Raw genomic sequence first — 16808 nt, forward strand, 5'->3', positions numbered from 1 at the left:
GATTCTATTTAAAGACTATCATAATGTAATCATGGATATTATAAATACCATAATTATATAAAGTTTTAATGTGTTTGATACGGCGTAACTCGCGGAAATATATTAGTTATTATTGCAAAATTTATCTCATTTCCTGTATGCTACTATTCCAATTAGAAATGAGACCAAAAACGTTTTTCGATTTCATATTTGATATTTCTGAATATAAAATTAAATATAACTTAAGAAGTATCACTTCTATTGTAGGTATGTCGCGAGCATATTTTTTGTATCCGTAATAATACCTTGATAAAAGTATGTAATGGAAAAAACTTAATCTTAAAATTTTCATGTGTATTACTTATACTAACTATATAAGTTCATTGGTAGTTCAACTAACATTGGTATGAGTAACTATGTAGCGCATGAAAAAATCATCAGTTGACAGTAACTACGAATAGGAGTATCATTTGCCAATAACTTCGTTTATAAAGGGTCATTGCGCGCACACAAAATCTTCAAGGCCAGCGAATAGTACCTACCTACTGTTTTCTACGCAATGTGCCAGACTTGTGTCTGGCATGCTCTATTCCGCACATTTGATGGTACAATCATCGTCAGCATTTAATCTACCATGTTACAAAATATGTAACTCATTCAAAAGAATAGCTTATGTACATGAATTTGAACAGTTTAAAAATATTGAGGTTAAATTTTAAAGAAAGAAGGGTTAGGTACCGTTTGTTGTCTTTAGATTTTTTGGATTTTTATTTAACGTTAAAGGTTAAATATCAACTAAATACAACTTAAATTATTTAACAAAGGTTTTGTATGCGACGTTAGTCCCCCCATGAGGTAATAAATGAATGAAGCAGATTATTAGAAAGGTAAAAATCGTTCACTGATTCTATAAGCTGTAGCAATATCAATCGGTCCTTGAACTGTGTACATAACAGTTATATTTAAAGGTGATTTTTTGAGGATTTTGTAAGTATTATATGTCTGACTGTACTAGATTAAGTATTAAATGTCTATAATAAGTGATGGACGAACTACCAGAACGTATGTTCTGATATACCGCCAAGTCCTATGCTAGAATGAGCCTAGCCTTTAACATTCGAATCTGTTTGAGCCGTTTTACCCAAAAACCTGCAAAGTGTAGCAGATATTGGTTCAGAAAAAGCTAAAAAATAACATTTAATATTTTAAGGGGGATTAAATTATATTCGTGTGCTTAATGCTAAAGTCAAAACCATTACAATACATTGTTACGATTTATCTTTTGCCCACGCAAAAAGTTGGGTTAATTTTTCTCAACATGCGATTTCAGGAGTTATTTTCGTAACTAGACACAAAATTAGGACATGGATCTATCTACGTCGAAGATACAAACGATACAAAAGTTAGAAAGCGATTTTACGAAAGCGTTTTCATTAGAATGGTACACATCTCCTGTTATCTTTCGTCAGATACTACGTTAACCGATGATTATGTACCTACGAGTATAATTATTTAACAATAACAAAACCCTATTTTGGCTTATATCTTTTTTCTTAGCTTCTTGCGAGGATAGAGCCTTTAATAATTTTTGGTAAGTTACCATTGCATTTGCCGCTCTCTATCTGTACTAATAACGAATTGATCTCCACTGTTTTACCGTTTATTAACATAATATTAGCAGCACGGATAGCTTATTTAAAGACGTGAATAGGTAAGCGGGGTTCACGTGTGTTAGTATTTAAATTTTAATTATTAACTATCTAACACAGAGCAAGACTGCCTTGGTAGGAGAATTACTTTTTTTTTTTTAAGGATAATTATTCTATGCCAAATATACAAATTGATAAGAACTTTATATTTCTTTTATTCATTTTAAATTTTTAAACAATTTTGTGTTCTTAACTACTATTATAACGTAATATACTTCTTATAATATACATAATATAAATTACTACTTACCTTAGGATTTAATGTGTTGTTTTCGGTCAAACCTCTAACTTGTAAACTTTCAGCAGTCTTTAGGAACATTGGTAGCATATTTTGGCCAACATTCACCTCACCCTAAAATAAGATCATTAGTTAATTTTTATTTCGTTATGTGTGTATATAAAACATTTATGTACTTATATCTAAAAGATACTTGCCTTATACATGAAATCTAAAAGTGATTTCATCTCTGATAACCGCACATCTTTTAGGAATATTATCGGATGTGGATGTGAATTTTGTAAGAATATACTTTCAAAATATGGAGAACATGCTGAAAGTATTGTCTGGTGTGCCTAAAACAAAAACATCATATATCTATAATAACACCATAGGAGTAACTAGTTAAATCAAACAAAAGAAATGCGGAGTTGAGCTATTTGAAGGTCTTTTCTGTTAACTGATAAGTATCATTTTTGTTCGAGTACTATTCTTATTTTAATAAGGTTGGACGTAGTAATATTCTCATGGTCTAGGTTACAGTAATTTTAAATTTATTACTTTAAACCGTACAAGCAACCGTACTACTGTTTATGTGTAACATTATTTTCAAAGACAAAAAAATATATATTCAATTGAGACAAAAGAATTTAATATAATGATAGCAAGCATTTGGACACACATAGAGTGAATCTGAGGCCATTCACACGTAGTAACACATCAAATTTTGTTTCTAAACCCTAAAACCTGCCAAACAGGTGTCATAAAATTTAGAAAGTTTAAATATTGCAGCTCCTCTGCAGACTCCTACCTAAACTATTCATAGGCGACCTACAAAGTAAATTGCATTTTATTAGCATAAACTTTCAAAGATATTTTTTAGGTTTAGAAACTATACATTAATACATGAATAACTTTACTAATGATGGGACATAGATTTTTATGTCATTGGAAAGGAGCAGGTTCATTCTTTGTTATATTATACTTAAGAGTTAATCATCCATATTTATACAATTTTCTGTTTTCATCCATTAGTAATACCTAACCTAGAGCTTATTTTTTGGCAATTTACAAAATAAGAACAAAAATAGCTGAACCTGGCTAAACACTTCACAGAGAGATCTGGGCAGAAAATTACAATTTCCAGTTACCATGGGAACTTAGGAATAATATAAGACTCTTGGGACTTTAAAGTCAATCCACAAACTAAATTTCAAATTTTGCACACACAAATATACTGAAAATATTTTTTATATACATATTAGGATTTAATTTATCCTTTATTTGCATACTATACCAAGTTCAGCAAAAACTTAATAAACTATTTTTTTACAGCATTAAACATTTGAAATGTTTTTATACTCAATAGCAAGACATCTTTTAGGTATAACCTTGTAAAATATATTTAGTAAATATTTAAATCTATAATGTGGACCACCTTGGCTCATCTAATGGAAATATTTGACAAAGATGTTAAAACATGAATATAGTGTTTCTAATTATCTTGTATTTTTAAATTGTAGTGAATATATTTACGACTTATGTTTTAAATGGTTATTATCTTTATATGGATTTAAATTATTTGTTCATAGTAAAATATTTTTAACTATAAGAAGTAAGCATTCATTCAGATAAATGCTTAATTATTTTCAAATTGTCTTCAGTGTGGAATAAAATCCATGAAATTTTTCAGTAAGCAGTGATTAGTTATATATTGATTGCTTATAGTATCATAATAAAAAATATCAACAAATTGTCACATCAGTATGAATAACTATATGATACTGAAGCATAACTCTTGATTGTTTACTATTGTATGCATGTTGTTATGACATAATAATAAACAGTTGCACTGACATGACAACAGCTTTTTAATTTACATAAACCACATACAATGTGGTAAAGACTAGTTTAAATAAAATTCTTATCAAATACATAAACAACAAGTAATGTAGTAGTTTAAGTATTTATAATAGAAAATATAAATATCTGAATTGATGGGAATCAAGGTGTGTGTTCAGCTGTGGTATATTAACGGGCCAGGAATGATGATGACTGCTACAAGTTATTGAAAAATTATCAATAAAGTTAATGAAAAATTAACAAAGTTTTGCATCCCATGTTCTGGTCCAAATGAGGTGCTATATTATTTATACAGATAATATTATTATGAATTGTAAATGTAACTTGTTAGGCATATACAACTATGCTGCATTAATGCTTAAATTATATCCTAGCATTTCATAAGCTTTCTGATAATTAATGCAGCACTCATCAATTAATTCTAAAAATCCTTAAAAGGCCCTTATGGTGTGGTCTTCTCCCTTGTTTCAAACTACCAAGGTTTTATGGTAAAGACTTTTGTTATAATAATATATTACCTTGACTGTTTCCCCATCACAAGCAAGTGTGACATCACAAAGCGCCTCTCGTTGTAATAGGCTTGCAAGCACATCTGTCAGGTTGGTTGGGTGGTTGTTCCAGCGCAAACAAAATTGCTGGTCCATTGTTGGTGCTAGTGTCAGTGACCGTGCTGAAAACATTTACCAAGTGTAATTATAAACAGACTTACCATTCTTATAATTAACGCACGCCAAAAATTCACAACATAGCAAATTTATATCTAAGACACTGAATCTTAAACAGAAATGATACTTGCTTTCATACTCAGAGCCTAAGACAAGTAATTAATGCACGTGCGGTGGTTATCGAATTTGCATGAAAGCTACTATGTGCAAAAAATTGGCGGCCATAGGGCCTAGATAGTAGAGCGGAGAGATAAGTGACATCAGCGGCTCGAATTAACAGGGGCCGCGGGTACAAGCTTACTGTACTCCACATTGACAGTTAGACCGAGCGCCGACACATATCTACTTGTTGCATGCTCCAACTGAGACCCATACATTATGTAATTTAACTCCAGAAAGCAAACGGCGGGGCCACCGACCCTACGCGGGATGCGAAAACCTCTAGTCGCCTATAAAACGAGTTTAGAAAAGTAGTACCGCTGGCCAAAAAAATCGCAACATGCTGACACCGTTATAATCGCCAAGCTGGATGTGCCAGTTGCTAATTTCAAACGCGTGCTTTCAGGAATTTGATAATGCACCATTACTGCCGTTGTCACAAATCATCCCGCGTGCCTGGAAATTTGCGACCGAAGGACGAACGGGATTTCTAAACGCGTAGTTGTGTCAACTTTGACTATTCGTAGCGCCATTTGCCGATCCCGTATCTCAGAATCTCAAAATTATCAATCAACAACGAAATTTTCTATAACGCACAATTCATTCACCATCACAAAACAAAAACAACTGTAGCGCACACAAAGTCAATAATTCCTAACTCACCATTTGCAAAATTTTTGCCATCACAAACGCCACCCGACCCCTACCTTGCACTGTCTTTTTGACCACACACACATCTCGATTTCCGTGTTCACTCACGGCACCTCACGGCCTTCGGAATATCTTTCACATCATAATCGGCCAGTATTCGCAACACGAACTTCATACGATACCAAGAGACGCGCTAAATTCAAATTTTGCAATGTTGTTTTTCACGTCCTACGCGTTAAATTAAATACTATGGCGATCTTAGGTGACTTTTATTGTAATAAAATGAAGAAACTATAAATGTTATCTAATGTTTGTTTACTGTTTTTGTTTTTAATGCCACTAAACATTGCAATTTTCTTTATATTAATGTTTACTGAAATTAGGTTAGGATGATGAAAACAATGGCTTCGAATGATAAATTGTATAAAAAGTAAGTGTTGAGGTATCTTTTATTTGCTTAAGTAAGATCATAAGCATAAAAACACATCAAATATTAATTTAAATCAGCAAATCTTTAGGTTTATTAACATTGGCCTTGACATTTTTGTTATCACAAATTTGCACATCCTCGTATCTTTGAATGGCGCCATCTGTAAGAATGTGCTTCTAGTTTATCAGCTGCGTCCTGATTTTCAAGGCTGTCGATAGATGGCGCTGTAACTTTGCAGTGCGAAATAGTTTCGTTTCGTCATAGGACACTGACCTTCTGATTATGTACCTCAAATAACTCACGTGTAAACTATTAAGTTAACTTTTGAAATTTGAATTAGTTGCGTTACTTTGTAAGTTGTAGTACGGAATGTAGTTTTTTTAAATACCTACCTAGTGTTTGTTATATAGAACGTAGGTTTCCTATAATTGGTAAATACCTACTAAATAGGTAGATATTAGGTGTAAAATACATAGGTAAGAGCTTTAGAGACGTGGTATATTATTAATTTTTAAGTATATACCTAGGTAGGTAGGAATAGTATGAATAGAGTTGTTGAGACGGTAAGGCTGTAGCTTTAATATTCCTAACTTTCGCACGTCGCTTGTCCTAAAAACTTACCCTGCATAACAGGAACCTACCTACATACTAGGTAGTACTACTAGGTATTACCTATTTACTATATTAAACATTTACCTGTAATTTCCTATTTCCTAATACCTGTAATTTCTAAACTCTCGGGCCATTAAAATTTTATTCTCAGAGAGCAGAGAGGATAACCTTATTTTCCCACCTACTGATTAATTTCAAGGTGCGTAAGAATTATATGGACCTACCTACCTACTTATAAATTTATAGTAGATATAGAATATAGTTAACCGCAAGAAGCTTTTTTAAGCCTAATGTAGGTACCTATCTGTGTCTGAAACGTGTAATGATACCACCGAAGTATGAACTCGCCTAATGACTAAGTAATATTTATTATTTTCATATAAAATGCGAAGAAACTTTCTCCCCAACCTATTATTTAACTACCTACTTATAAAGCAGGATCATTTGCGGCTGTTTGCCTCTTACACTACTGCATATAGGTACCTATGTACCAGAAAGATATCGTATCTTTTTTTTAAATTATATTTTATCTGACCTGATCTGATTCAAATGGCAAAGTTATGTACGATTATTTTTTATGTGGTGCAAATGCCCATTGTACCTATGTACTAATCTGTGACTCTACATTATGTAGAAATTATATCATTTGATCTATATAGTGATACAGACGGTTAAGTCTAGGTAGGTTAACTTAAATTTATAGTATATATTTGTTTTAATTTGAGATACAATAGGAAAATCATATTCTTACAGTATAATGGAAGTTTAGATAACTAACCAAGGTAGGTGGGTACACTAAGTTTAATATAATATAGGTATTCGGCAAACCCTAGTTCATGTACCTACCTAGGTAACTTTCAATCATTCGTCGCCTAGATACAAGACGCTCGACCTCGTAGGTAGTTAATCAGGAGTGGGTTATTGAACTTCACAGTAAATCGAGAATTAGCTTTTTTGTCCCAATAGAATTTAAGTGGTGGCCCAAGTACCTATCTAAGTATCTAGTATCTATCTCTTGGGTACGAATTTTAAGCATCAGTGTTTATTGAATCTTATTCAGTGAGTTTAACCTATACCACTTTTGTTTTAACAGTTCAAAAAGTTTAGTATATGTATACAAACCTATAATAACTACCTATTAAGTATTATATATTATTTTTTTCTATAAATTTTAAGCTGTGCTAATGTCAGATGTTTCCTACATCTTTCTTTGCTTTACCTATGTAGGTACCTCACTACCTCTTTACTTTTACCACCTACTTTTTAAAGCTTACTTGTCCCCTATCCTACTTTTTTTCATGCTCCACTGAAACTTAGGAATCACGTTTAGCTTTGAACTAATATTTACTTATAGCTATTTGGATATAGTTATGTGTAATACCTATATACCGTTTGTTTATTAATTTGGATATATTTTGTAGGTAAAGGGAATTTCTACTAGCCAGTAGCCACCTAGGTTTATAAATTATGATTTATTTTCTTGGATGGGAGCTCAGAAAAACAAATCAATTTGGTACGATAAGGAATATATTTTTATATATTGTGGCCCTAGCCGTCGAGTTGTATTTTTGCATCCCCATAATAAAGAAAGGGATACAGACAGCAGTTGTTGTTGTTGTTACTTTGAAATGTAGAATATGTTTCAAAAAACGTTACCCTCTGATTGAGAGATTTTTCTATTTTTGCACCAAAAAAAACAAAAATCTATGACGTTTTGAAAAATTCATTGTGTTCTACAGAAAGGCATAGGGTTTGTTTGAATGGATATTTTCAACTAAATAGGTAAGACGTCTATTTAGTGGGAAGTATACTCTGTTCAAACAAAAGATACCTATTTAATAGGTAGTTAGGTTCTTTGCATTTAGACAAATAATTGGCCAACACCTTCCTTTTATCTTATAAAGTCGGCTTAATAAACCTACACGAAATGCAATTTAGCCCTTTACCGTAGTGCTAAATTTCATTCTGATCAGGTTAAAAAATCAACAAGGTAGTTGGGTCCCACCTAGATAAACCGATATCAAGTCAGTAATAAGTCCGAATCCATTTACCAACCTTAGGGGCTACTTCTGGGACGAAACTAAAGCTAATGAGTACCTATCACATGTGTGTAAGTTAGAATCAGTTATTGTTGAACGTTGTTGCCTGTAGCGAAGGTTGTTTGTCACAGATGAATCCGTCGTTAGCGTATGCACAGGTTTGAAATATCTTACTTGACACCCGAGATCGCCGGCGGGCGATTGGTAGATCGATTTCAAAGTGAATGTGTACACGTGAATCAATTAATGAAGCTGCATCAGATAGTCAACGTATGTTAGGGTTGCCTCTTTCGTATTTGAGAGATATGTCAACAATAAATTAAATTTTATCGGTATTTTAGTTAATCATAATATAATCTATTATTTTGCTTATTTTGTCTACAAAAATTATTATATTAATTAGCTATAGGTACATTATGCGAAAATAATTTTGATACATATTTTATTATTTAGCGTCTATACAGGTCGAGTCGATACAATAATAAATCTACAAAATTGGTCTTCAGTAAATTTACCTTTTGTATGAAGCATACAAGGTTGTTTTTAAGTTATTTTATATCACAATACCTAGGTCCCACGAAATACGAGTAGAAGGAGAACCGAGGCCGACCAACGTGTCGCGGAACTCTACTCTCCAAAAATACTGGGCACAATATTAGTTACAAACCGTGGTAAGTGGGAGTAGGAAAGAGACATCTTTGCCCAAATGACCTCAAGCTGTTAAAGTAAATATTAAATTTGATTATTCAGGAATTAATATCTTGCTATAATATTGTAGATAGAATGGTCTAAAACAAATTTATGATAATGAATATGTTTTCCTATAGTGGTTATTAAAACCGGGGTTTATCCTATTTCAGATGTTTATCTGTAGAATCTGTTTTAATGTGTCAAAACTACAATTAACATTAATAGGTTCGTTTATTGCAATCCATCAATCAGATTCAACAATTTATAAGACAGTAATGTATGCAGTGTGTTCATTACGGGATGATGAGAGTGGCTCTTCGTGTCACTCGGTAATGTAATGCAGTGCAAATGAGTCAATCTCCACGGGGCGGGTAGCCACACAACGCTATTAGGAAATCGATTCGTTCTCAACCCCATCGACGTTTCGATTGTCCTCGTAATGGGGAAAGTGATTTAAATTAATAATTAAACTCCCTTTGAGCTTAATCTGGCTCTGTGAAAATTGAATCTGAGTTGCGGTTCGGTAATAGATTAACACTATCGTGTATCTATATAAATAATATTCTGCCTATTGAAAATGACAGAGCAAATAGGTATCAACGGGTCTTATGAGAAATGTGTAAAGCAAAGGCAAAACTGCGATCATTCCACAGTTAACACCCGAGCGTCAGTGAGCAAGAGTCTTCTAATTGGTTATTACAAGTATAACTTTATCTAAATCTTTTTCACAATGGTTGTGCGTATTAGTATGGCTTTGCCTTAAGGCGTCGAACCTGCGTCCGTGGTGGTGTTTAAAACGTCTTGTGACAGTTTCTTGTTATTACAAGGCGCCATTTCGAGTAAGTTTTGTTATTAATAGAACGCAGGATGAAATTTTAGCACGTCATCAATTCGTAAAGAGAACTAACATCCTATCAAATTAGACAAAAATAGGAAACATAATTCTACTAGATCCAGCAGAGAGCAAAGGATCCGTTGAAATCCACTAAATTTGACACAATCTGTATTCTGTGTAGCTTTCTTGTGACACCTGCAATCTAATAATGACGTGAGCGGGAAAGTCGACCACCGCTGCACTTAATTTTCCAATCTAAACAATAGAAATTCAACGGGTGCACGGCCCGCGGGACGCTGATCTATCTCTATGTAAATTATGCGGGACGGGAAATAACACCGACTTGTGTTCATCAGCACGTCAGTGCACGTGGTACAGAAGCCTCGCTGTACCTACCGATGGACAAAACGCATTCTTATTCATTTATACTAACATCCAAAACGAAACAGCAGAAGGGCGATTGTGTTAAGTTGTTCCAGGATCGTTAATAAATATCAATACATCCATACTTAATCCATACTACCATCTAAATCCATACTTAATCTTTCAATCGAAATTTAAATAAGCCCATCGGTAAAATTTATGTGATCCTTTGAAACGTTAAATCTGTCCGTTTGTTGTCACTAGTTCGGCCGGAAGCCAGGAATCAGGAGAATAGTTTACAAGTTCAAATCGTATAGGTAGGTTAATATCTCCAATCATTAGAATCTGGTTTTAATCTGGAATCCTATCTAAAAATACGAACCGTCTCCTATAAAATGTTAGACAGATATTGAAGTTTTAAACCTATGCAAAAGAATGGCTCTGTTCTACGATACATATATTTATTTTTCGTGACAACTTTGAAAGTCGATAGGCATCCCGGCTTTCAAATCATGTATCAAATGAGCTATTCGAAAAGATAAATATTATGAGATACACTATTAGAGGTTACCTGAAAGTGTAAAAAATTTATAAAACTATAAATTCTATTACTTACCACGTCATCCGAAAATGTATGAAGATAAATTCGCAGTAGCAATACAAGCAGATCATGAAGACGACGGTCTCAACACAGCGACGATCGGCCCGTTGAGTATGCCTCTTCTTTTTTCTATGCATCTTCAGAACTTCTACAAATTGTTTTCTAGAAACGAAAGTAATTGCAAGAAGCGCAAATTCGCTAAGCATTATTAATTCCAATATTTTTGATTAACTGCATTTTTGTGAATACGCAGACAGTTTAATAAGATATGACATACAAAAAGAGAAGAATACATTAAAAAATACTAATTGCCTTAGAATTAATCTGAAATAAAAAAGTCAAACCAATTTTAAATGAGGAGGGAAGGAGGCCAATTTTGAGTCATTGCCAAGAAATAACGAAAGTAGAGATAGTTCGCCAAATTTTTATTTAGTTTTTTCTCTTAAGGTCCTAATCATGTAACTTTTGTTGTTGAGAGAGTATTTGGCATTTTACTGCTGTTTCATGTAAATGGACAACTGATTATTTTTATTTGGTGTTGATTTTGCACAAGTACCTAACAACTTAAAGTGTAATTTATAATGTCTAACCTGTATTAATAGATAAACCAAAATCGAGACAGAACAAATTTTTAAGTTCTTAGCGGACCTTATTCAAATTCAAATTCAAAATTTAAATTCTAAATTGACGACGTGACGTTGTGACGTTGTTAGCTGTCGTACCTACTATATTTTGAAATTAAGCGATTGCCTCAGATACTTTTGCGGGTAATCTTGGTTTAGGAACTAATTAACTAAAAACGAGGAAATAAAATAAAATAAATATGACGTAATAATTGGGCCCTCAGATAAATTTAAATTAATTTTATTATTTTTTCCCAAATACAAAAATGATGCCATATTTTATTAAAACTGTGCTTTGGAAGTGGTATGCAGGTAAAAAAAATAGGTGTACAATGAACATAAAGCTTAATTTGCTATAATCGGCGAAAACCTGCTAATCTGCACGGCACAATTTTATATTTTTCTCAACCTTTATCCAAAGCACTTTTTAAAAGTTATACCTGCCCAAGTTGATTCAAGTATGAAGGATTCATTATATCTTTCAAAATGCACTCTCTACGCATGTTTCTCTCACTTTTAGCAATTGTGCATTGTAACGACTTAACATGAGAATGCTCCGGTGTCGGAGCATCCTCATGAAAACGACACACACGTGCGTAGAGAGTGCATTGTCTTCGTGCTCTGGTGGGTAAAGGTTTATAAAATGCACCGTGTAGGTTTGCCTTGTTTTTGCAGATTATAGCAAATTAAGCTTTTGTTTCATTGTATATCATGCAGGAATTCCGTAAAGTAAAGCCTGCTTGTATTGAAATGTAGATGTATTATTTCGCCTTGCAGACCGTAGCTAACGCAAGCAAACCTGGAAGAAAGAAGAACATCATTATTAGTTTATTTTGATTAGCTAAGTATCTAATTAGTCGAAAAATGCAAAATCTTTGTAAGCTCATAAGAGTACTTGTGGCCTCGGACTTTTTTGATTAATTTAAGGTTTATAAATTACTAGCGTACCCAGCCCGCTTCGCCGGGCTAGATTTTGCTTTGTTTTATTTAAACAATAAACTTACATCATTAAATTTTTAATTTAATTTAATATATTAAATCATTTATTTCTCTCCGTATTCATTCTCTTCTATTCTCTTCTCGAGCGGGTGAAGATCATTATCTACACCCATGTACACCCAATAATAGAATATCATCATAGTAAATAAAAGCTGTATTTGATAGTTTGACAGTCCAAAAATAGGAGTGCTCCGATCGTCACCAAACTTTACAGGATTACTCGCCAGGTCGATCGGAGATTTCCTGAAAGTTTCATTGAAATCGGTCCAGCCGTTTCGGAGCCTGTACGGAACATACCCACACACTTTCTCTTTTATATATGTATATAGATAAACCTCAAATTAAATTAAATCATTGTTATAAAATAATTATGTATAGTAAATTGCACATAACTGAAACAAAATCTTAATTTATAACAGAATTTATGAATGATTTATATTGATATGAGTAATATGAGTATAAATCACACATTGTTTTTGGTACTGATATTAATTCCTAACTTTATGGCCTTCTTATACTATATCAACTTAACACCAATGCGACTCAAATGTGAGCAAGATATTGGCTTGGGTTAACCCAAAATAATTGTTAACAATTATTGACATAAAAAATTTGAAGCATATGACGATTTATTAGATTGTCGTGAATTACTGGCACACAAATATTGAAAAGTTAGCTTTACATATCATAAAGCTCACATTTCAATGCCTTAATTTCAATAGACATGGTGCATGAAACCCACTTATATGGATACTTATAAAATATCTCCGCCACTCTTTTGAAGCTAAAATAACATTGATATTTAAATACTTAATTTTTAACGCAATTAAGTTAAATAACGAAAAACTTTTGGTTCATAAACTCTGTTGCTATTTAAAGAGGTACACAGCATGGTAAAATTGAAATGATTTTTAAATTGCACGAAATAGAATAATACTAATTGAAACATCTACATAAAAAACTGAATAGACGCAGACGAATTAATTAAAAAAAACTTTATACTTTACAAGAAGAAACTGTTTAAAAGACTGCTTGGATTAAATTTTAATTGGAAGGTGCGCGAATAAAAGCTGTTTTACACGAACGCTTAAGATGGTATGCGCGCCTGGTACAAACAGAAAGTAATAAACAGTTTAACCTAAGGGCTGCCGGCGACTAAAAGGGCTTTCACGACGACGTTGTCCTGTTAACCTACTATAAAATTATGCATTGAGCTTTAATTGCTATTAAAACTTTTTAATGTCATTTTAAATTCTGCTGGACACTTCAATTAGCATCTCACAATAGGCGCTTGTGAATGACAAAATAAATGAGGTGTTTTATTAAATTCTATACTTACCTACTTAGCTTTGCTGATATACTTATTTTAAAGTAAACTGGGTAAACTTATTACAATAAAAAAAATTTAGTGGCTAGGTAATTTACGATAACGTTTACAATTTTTTTTAATTAGTATGATACTTAAAATATATGTCCATCACTAATCTTCTTCTAATTTTCGTTTTTACGATCTTTGACAGTAACTTTTGCGATCTTCCTCCTGTGGCTTCCGTGTCAATGCAATGCAGAAAGGAGCCAGTGGCTGAACTGATTGCGGATATTTGGCCTTGAACCACCAGATGTTCTATGGTATCTTTCTTCTGTGTGAAGTGGTAAAAGAAGTTAAGAATCCGCAATTGAACTAGTGGCGAGAGTCACTGCTTGAGTATGGAAACGTTTATTCTATAGGCGTTCTTCTTATTCTTAAAAGTTGTCTTCAGCAATCACAATTTTTAAAGTTCGAAATTCCTTCTTTTCAAGAGGATCTCAGATGCGTATAGAAGGATCAAACAGACAAGACATTTAATTATACACACTTTTGTATTATTCATGATTCTTTTGTCTTTCAAATATTTGATAGCTTTTCACAGCATTTTTTGATCTTGGTCTCAGAAATCCTGTTGTTAGTTGTTTGTACTTCACATTTTTTAATATACGTCAATTCTGGCCGGTTTTTTGTTTTCCTATCGGCTATCATACATTGTGGTAATTTCTGATGCGAGAACAGTCGTATCTTACGTAGCTAGTCTACTCAAACTTCTTTACTCCATTTGAGAGCACACTTTGCATTACATACCAAATACAAAATTAAATTGTAATGGTGCGAGAATACAACCTTAGCGACCAGCACCTTCACGATATGAAGTTCAACACCTGATCACTAAACCAAAAGTAATTTAAGTCTTGCCGAGGTTTTTAATCGGCAATATTATTAATGAATACACTTTAATTGTACACCAGAGAAAATTGGTTACAGAGATATAAACACATACGAGCAAGTGCGTAGAATTTGCCTAATCGCTACATGGCCATCTCTTTCAGGCAGATATAAAAATATATACACATTATATATATTATATATAAATATGAATATACAAATGAGAAATAAACATACATTTAATTCGTATTTTACTATATTATTTATGGGTAATGTTAACCCATAAATAATATAGTAAAATAAGAATTCTAAAAAAATATATATAGGTATATAGAAAAAAATAAAATGTAAATATGTATAATCCTCAAATGAAACAAGGTTATGATACTGAGAATCCGATAGTAGTTGATGCGCCGGTGTATATCGACGATCAAACATTTTTTTTATTGCAATGGAAATTGTTTTGTTGTTTGATACTTTGTAAAAGCCACTGAATAGTACAGAATTCTTACCCGTCGTGGTTACTTATTGACCACCCAGAAACTCACTCACTAACAAAACAAAAATAAAATTAGGACAGCAACATAATTTTACATATAAATAAGTACATAAAGAAACACTCAATAGATATTTCCGACCTTGAAGACCGATTGCAAGCAAACTTATATAACAACAAGTAGGTAAGAAAGATGGCATCGTCTTTGATATCGGATCCAACGTACGTTCAACATAATAAGTAGGTAGAAAAATATGAAATAAGCTGTCTTATCTACTTATTTTGTTATACCTACTTAAGTAAGTCTCGAAGATCGGAAAGGTTTGTTGAGACTTCTTGAATAGAAAAAGTAGGCTTTAAATAACCAGATTCTTAAAAAACTTTTAAGAACCTGGACAGAAAGTGGGCATGGGGCCTAAAATGCATTGTTTGAAACAGTACTTATTATCCAAAATTACATTTTTGGATTATATTTCTACAATAAAGGTCAAAAATATCATTAATACTTACTGCTTTAAGCGATTGTAGTAAGACCCTGATCTGGACAATAAATCAATCATTTTGTTTTTATGATAGCTATCTACAGGTTTTATTAGGTAGGTACAATTAGTTTTCGAGTATCGTGTTTCGAAAGACTACGATTGCGATCGTGGAAATCTCGTACTAAGGGTAGGTAGGTACATACAGCATGTTACAATTTACATCTCAGTGCAGTAACGGGCATGTTTTAACGAGACATGCAGTTTTATTATCTAGTTGGAACTAACTGTAGAGTAACAGTACACTGTACTCTGTGGTGTACTATCAAGATTAGTTATGTTTTTAAATACAAGTACATTGCAGTAATACGTGCCTAGGGTTTTTTTTCGGGGGCCTCACTACCGCTTTTTAGGCCGTATCAATGAAGCGCCCGACCTACTTGTGTCAACAAAATAAATTTCTAAAATCCAAATTACACCTAAAAGCTGACGTTTGGTTTTCTAAGTATCCTATGTGTCTAAACAGACACGTACACTTTAAAAAATGATTTAACTAGCAATTAAAATTCAGATAGTAGTACCTATATTTGGTAGATATGTAAAAGAGTACGTATGTAGGTACTTAATAAGGTAAATAATAAGGAGCAAAGATTTTACTTCGAACACTAAAGTGCACTGAAAGTTCTACCAATATCCGTTATGTAGATATTTTGTTATTAAAGCGGAAGACAACAGAAACTATAACTATAACTGTAAGTTTAGGTTGTAGACATATTTCTGTTCTAAAATAATTTACTGTTTATTTCATTGATCGAAGACACCGAACTCAAACAATTTCATGAAAATTGAAAGATGTTGCGATTGCTCCCAATTCCCCTCTAATTTTAAAATCAGAATTTCTGCATCTTTTATTGTTTGTATACAAATAAATAAAATATATGTGTCGGTCATTACGTTGTCTTCTAGTCTCATAATGTTTACAAATTATTTTGTCTGATGTACGGCCATTTGTACAGTTTTTTATGGTACCTATGTTATCATTGCGTTGTCTATCTGTCCGTCTTTCCGTCCGTGTGTCACCAACGTTTTTCTCAGAGAAAGCTTGAGTGGAATTTTACACCAATTAACATGTCTATTTATTACACCTGTGATAATATAAACGCACACAGAAACTTTAAAGGTACGAAGGAACTAAGGTAAC

At 32.8% G+C, this 16808-nt stretch overlaps 1 protein-coding gene across 3 annotated transcripts in view; it reads right to left on the minus strand.

The window, feature by feature from the left end:
- Positions 1-16808, minus strand: part of LOC120626674 (sex determination protein fruitless) — a 37359-nt gene that overhangs the window by 14050 nt on the left and 6501 nt on the right. For 2 of the 3 annotated variants that reach the window (XM_039894288.1, XM_039894287.1), the window contains exons 2-4: positions 4287-4438; positions 2124-2261; positions 1939-2040 (exon numbers count right to left, since the gene is read on the minus strand). In XM_039894288.1, the coding sequence (XP_039750222.1) occupies positions 1939-2040; positions 2124-2261; positions 4287-4438 (392 nt within the window). Of the gene's footprint in view, positions 1-1938; positions 2041-2123; positions 2262-4286; positions 4439-5255; positions 5385-16808 lie in introns of those variants that run through there. The other variant, XM_039894289.1, reaches the window with a different exon arrangement.

The sequence above is a fragment of the Pararge aegeria genome, chromosome 10 (assembly GCF_905163445.1).
Source record: "Pararge aegeria chromosome 10, ilParAegt1.1, whole genome shotgun sequence".
Classification (NCBI taxonomy): domain Eukaryota; kingdom Metazoa; phylum Arthropoda; class Insecta; order Lepidoptera; family Nymphalidae; genus Pararge; species Pararge aegeria.